At 39.9% G+C, this 5,087-nt stretch overlaps 1 protein-coding gene across 1 annotated transcript in view; it reads right to left on the bottom strand.

The window, feature by feature from the left end:
* The window catches only part of DTHD1 (death domain containing 1), a 47,755-nt gene that overhangs the window by 39,666 nt on the left and 3,002 nt on the right, over nucleotides 1-5,087 (bottom strand). Inside the window, exon 2 of the mRNA XM_019525848.1 lies at nucleotides 141-963. Within this exon, the coding sequence (XP_019381393.1) occupies nucleotides 141-963 (823 nt within the window). The remainder of the gene's footprint in view (nucleotides 1-140; nucleotides 964-5,087) is intronic.

The following is a 5,087-nucleotide window of genomic DNA, read 5'->3' as shown; positions in this document are numbered from 1 at the left end:
GGGAGCTCGCCGTGCCCCCCCCCGCCCCCCCAGCCTCCAGGGGCATGTGGCATTCACGTGTGTACGTATAGATGTGTGCTTGCCAATAGGCAACTTATGTGTACATATTTTTCTTCCATCAAAGTAGACTGTGTACTTACTGTTTGTTTATTGGTTGGCTCAATTGTTGCTCTTCTGCTGAATCACTTGTAGAGGGAATCACAGAAGGGGTATCACATGTATTTTCTGATCTTGCACACTCATTTGTATGAACTTGGTAACTTTCAACAATCTCATGAATTTTCTTCTTTTTGTTATATTTTTGATTTTCAGATGAATTCTCTGTTGGGTTCTGATCTTTACCTTCCATCTGCTTTGAGGATTCTTTGCTAACTACTTGTTCTTGTTTAGGATAAATCATTGAATGTCCATGAAAAATACCTTCGAATTTTTGAGGTATTGTGTTGTCTTCTCCACTGTTTCCAGGAGCTTCTTGAAAACCTCCATCAGGACATCTCTTACTAAAAGATCTCACTCCATTAGCTTTCTCCTTTCCATTGTAATCTTGCTCTGTAAGTGAATTCTTTATTACCTCATGTTCTGCATTTTCATTGAGCTTTGGAGGTTTTATGTTTAATGTTTCTTCTTGAGCAGATATTTTTTCACTTGATAAAACAGTTTCTATTTTCACTGCTTCATTTTCACTTAACTGGACTTGGTCAGTGTTCTGATGTTTCCTTTCCTCATCTGCAGTTATCTGGCCTGACTGGCAGACACTAGATTCTTTCTCATACTGTGTTTTTTCTCTTTCAAAATTACATCCATCTATTTCCTTGGAAATGTTTTGAACAGTTGGAGACTGAGATTTATCATCATCTCTGCAACTAATGTCATACAGTTTCTTTTCCATTTCTTGAAAGTATGTGAAAGTATCCAGAAAAAGATCCTTCATTTTCCAAAGATAATCCACAAGAGTGATTCTCTCTAGAAAAAAAACCAAGGAACTATTTGAAGCAATTGAATGTTGCTGGAAATGTAAATAAAAATTTGCATAAAAAATCTTAACACATACACAAAGCAGCCCACACTGTTCTATAGTAATCTGAAAGTAATGTGCGCATAGGACGTATATTAGATAATATTGTTTCTTTGCTTTGATTTATTGTTTAATATGTAGAAAGGCATATATTTCATTTAGCAAAAGTAATTTGATTGTACAGCTATGATGCCATGCCTCTTTGTAGTCATAATTAATACTATTCTAATGAGAAGAGAGCAGTAGTTATCTGTGTTAATCTGAAGCCAGGCAGAAGGCAGGGTAGGATGACTTATTAGAGACTAACTCATGAGTTAGTATCTAAAGTGTTATCCTGCCCTTACTTCTACTATCCTAATGATCAGGGGGTGTCTACATGTGTGCTTTACTGCTCATTAGACTAATCTAATGTGCAAGGAAGAGTCACCGTCTACATGTGCACAGCAATTACTGCATATGGATTAATTTAAAGTGCTGTTTGTTAGTACCAATGGACATAGAAAACAGTGCTTTAAACTAATGCACCAAAGCACATATGTAGACCCAGACCAGGGGCAAATTGTTCCCAGTCAGCCCAGGCAGCAAGGGGCCCTAACTGTTGCCTGGCTAGGCCTCAAGCTCTAAGAAGCAGTAGGGAAAGTTGTCCTTGCCCCGGGGGCAGCTCCCAGCCAAGCTGCGACAGCTCCTCCCTGCACTCCCCCAAAGTTGGGGCTGACCCCCTGTCTCCCTCATATTCCTTGCCAGCTCAGGGCTGGCAGTCCAGGGAGCCTGGAGCTCCCCCTGGCTACTGCAGGTGGGGAGAGCAAGGCAGGAGCAGCCCTGGACTAGGCTGTCCCTGTCAGGCTCAATTTGCTTCCAACCTGGTTACACATGTAGCTGTGCACCTGGGAGCAGTTTAATGCACTTGAATTTACTACGTAGTAAATTCAGGCATATAAATTGCACATGCAGACATGCCCAGGTAGTATAAAATTTTTTAATGATAATCAGTGCAATGTAAAACAGAAAATGTTTGGCATCCTAAGTCTTATCATATCAGGAACAGGCTAAGACCAAATTTTAATTACTTTCTCTTTTAAAATATAACCTTGCAAAACTCTGACTACTCTGCCTTTCATTCAGCAAAGCTATTTAGCACATGACTAGTCTCACCTAAATGAATGAGACTGCATATTTGATTAAAGAAAAATATAATCAGGATCAAGCCCTAAGGATTGCCTCTTTCTTAGATCTGAAAATATTGCTAAAGTTGTGTGTATAGAACATGGATTGGCTATTATCTCTAATGTTTTACCCTAAATAGAAAAAAAAATTCCATTTGATCATTCCTGATTTGTCTTGTCTTATACCTTTTCCTAAAAATTCTTGTGAGGGAAACACTGTTCAAGGATTTCACATATATCCCCAAACCTTACGTTAGCAACTCTTTAGTTGTTAGAACTGTCTCTCTTCATTTATTTCAATCATTACAGCCCTCTAGGAGGATTTCTCATCTTGTTTCTGTTTACTACAATGTAATATTGACAGGCTTGTTTTGAAGATTAAATCCAATGGGAGTCAGTATAAATAGAAGAGTCATAGAAAAAAAATGCAATATGTAGTACTTAGCACTTGCAAAGGAGAATGAGACAGAAGGGTAGGACAATATTTCTCAAGAGAAACCATGACTCATCCACTCCACCTTCTCTCACACCTATTGAATAAACTAGCTAGGAAAATCAATACCTCATGGTTTTCTACTTAGAAAATATTTGCATTATATAGGAGGTCATGGGGTAGCTGTAGTTTATTTATGCCTTTCATTTAAATCCTTATCAGTGCTTTATTTTCAGTACAAAAAATACTCTTTAGAATAGAATTTGCTATATTTACTCTGAACCTGGAACTTAAACATTTGCAAAATTTGGAAAAAAATGTAATTTTTGCAGTTACCATAGTATTTAAGTGGATTTATTAATTTCTGAATTTGAAAACACATGCTGTTAACATTTTCTATATTTGACAACTATATCATTGTTATTAGGAAGTTGTTTTTAGTAAAGAATAAGTATTTCAGAGGGTGTACAAATGCCTGAGAGAGTAAGTAAATGGAAATAACGTGCTATACAAACCCATATTGGCTGAAAGGTTTGTTAGCATAGGACCAAATTTTGCATGTTGTTCAGTAATGGAAATCTGAGAAAACATCAGACTTCGTTAGAGTTATTCTGGATTTAAAACAGTGCAAATGAGAGACAAATTTGGTTGATATCCTTTACAACTAATATTATCCCTTTTAGCTATGTTTGACCTGGGCAAGGTGCATTGCATTTAATGAAGTGACAAGGGCAATTTCAAAGAGCTTGTGGTTAAGCCAGCGAGCTTTGGGTTCTTCATAGAGGGTCCCTTTTAAATAGAGTCATAGGTGGTATTTTACCTGTCCTTACTTCATTATCTATACCAGTAGTGGTGTGCAAAGTGGGCCCTATTCAATTCAGATTTGGCCTGAATCAGGGACAGTGATTTGATTCATTGATTTGGATTATTGTCCCCGATTCATTTCCGCTAAATCCAAATCTGAAAATTCAATGCTGATTTGGACATTGACACAGCTTTAAAAGTTTTTTCTACATACCTTGTGGTAGCAGGTGCAGCTTGTGATCACTGCAATGCTGGAGTATCCCACAGGAGTGTGTCGGGGGGCTCTCCACATGCTCGGCGGCAAACCCAGAAGTGGACCGGAAGTACTTCCAGGTCTGCCAGGGAGCATGCTGGGCCCCCGCCTTGTGCTTCCCCAGCTCGGCAATTGGCCCCAAGTGCCTCCCCCAAACCCAGGAGGCACCAGTTGTTGAGCTGCATGGGAGGCCCTCCCAGCGCACTCCCTGGCAGACCCAGAAGCAGACTGGAAGTGCTTCTGGTGCCCTTCCGGGTCTGCTGCTGAGCATGCTGGGGAGCCCCCAGCACTTCTGTGGGACACTCCATGCACCCGAAAATCCCAGCACTCATGAACCCCTGCTACCTAGAGATATGTAGAAAAAACATTTAAAGCTGTGTCTATGTCCAAATCTCCAAATCTTTCTGAATCTCTCCAAATCGATTCAGTGGGTTCCAATTCAATTTGGCAAGATTAAAGAGTCCTCTGATTCAATTCGGATTCAGAGATTTGGCCACTGAATCAGGCTGAATCTTCACCGAATCAAATCAGGAACTGAAGCTTCGCGCAGCCCTGTATACCAGACACTTCCATCCCATCAATTTCTAGGGACCATAAAACACTATTGATTGCTGACTCAATACTCCTGAAATAGTTGCCATATTTGCTACCTGACCAGTACGTGAATAAAGTTGTGGAGTTTACTATTGTTAACAGATTAGGTATCTTTAAGTATATTTATCTTGATTAGTAACATTAACATCCATCCTTAGAATTCTGGGTAAGTACACTTAATAAAACTGCACTTAATTCAGACCATGGCTCAGGATCATTTAAATTTAATATATATCAATAATCTGTTTGGGAAGAATAAATTTGAAAAAATACCCCATCAGGATTCTGATAAGGGAGGTTTCTAAATGGCTTCCAGACATCTAATTGGGGTGAATTTTACTCTTGTTCCACCAATCCTTTGGGTTCTCTGTCAAGACTTTAGAAAAGAAAGCAGATTAAGATGTGGCAGCAAGAGATATAACCTATCTCTGCTACTTATGTCCCCTGTTATTCATCATAGAGGGCAGACTCTAAGGCATCTGTGTAACTAAGCTTTGGATGAGGAATTGATCCCTCACCTGGATGTTTGGGATTTTCTAAAATTAAATTAGTTTCAAGCACCTGTTTTCATAGATTCATAGATTAAGGGTCGGAAGGGACCTAGTAGATCTTCTAGCCCGACCCCCTGCCAGGGCGGGAGAACAACAAAAAACCCCAAAAAGAGAAACGGGACTCAAATGAGTCCAGCCAGGTAGGCATCCAGCCTCTTCTTAAAGACCCCCAGGGTAGGGGCCAGCACCACTTCCCTTGGAAGTTGGTTCCAGCTCCTAGCCGCCCTAACTGTGAAGTAGTTTTTGCGGATGTCCAATCTATACCTCCTCTCCA

This window comes from Gavialis gangeticus, unplaced genomic scaffold (genome assembly GCF_001723915.1).
Source record: "Gavialis gangeticus isolate Ggan-Ray unplaced genomic scaffold, GavGan_comp1, whole genome shotgun sequence".
NCBI classification, from domain to species: Eukaryota; Metazoa; Chordata; order Crocodylia; family Gavialidae; genus Gavialis; species Gavialis gangeticus.
Note: the sequence above shows the minus strand (reverse complement) of the source record. Positions and strands in the feature narration are given on the sequence as shown.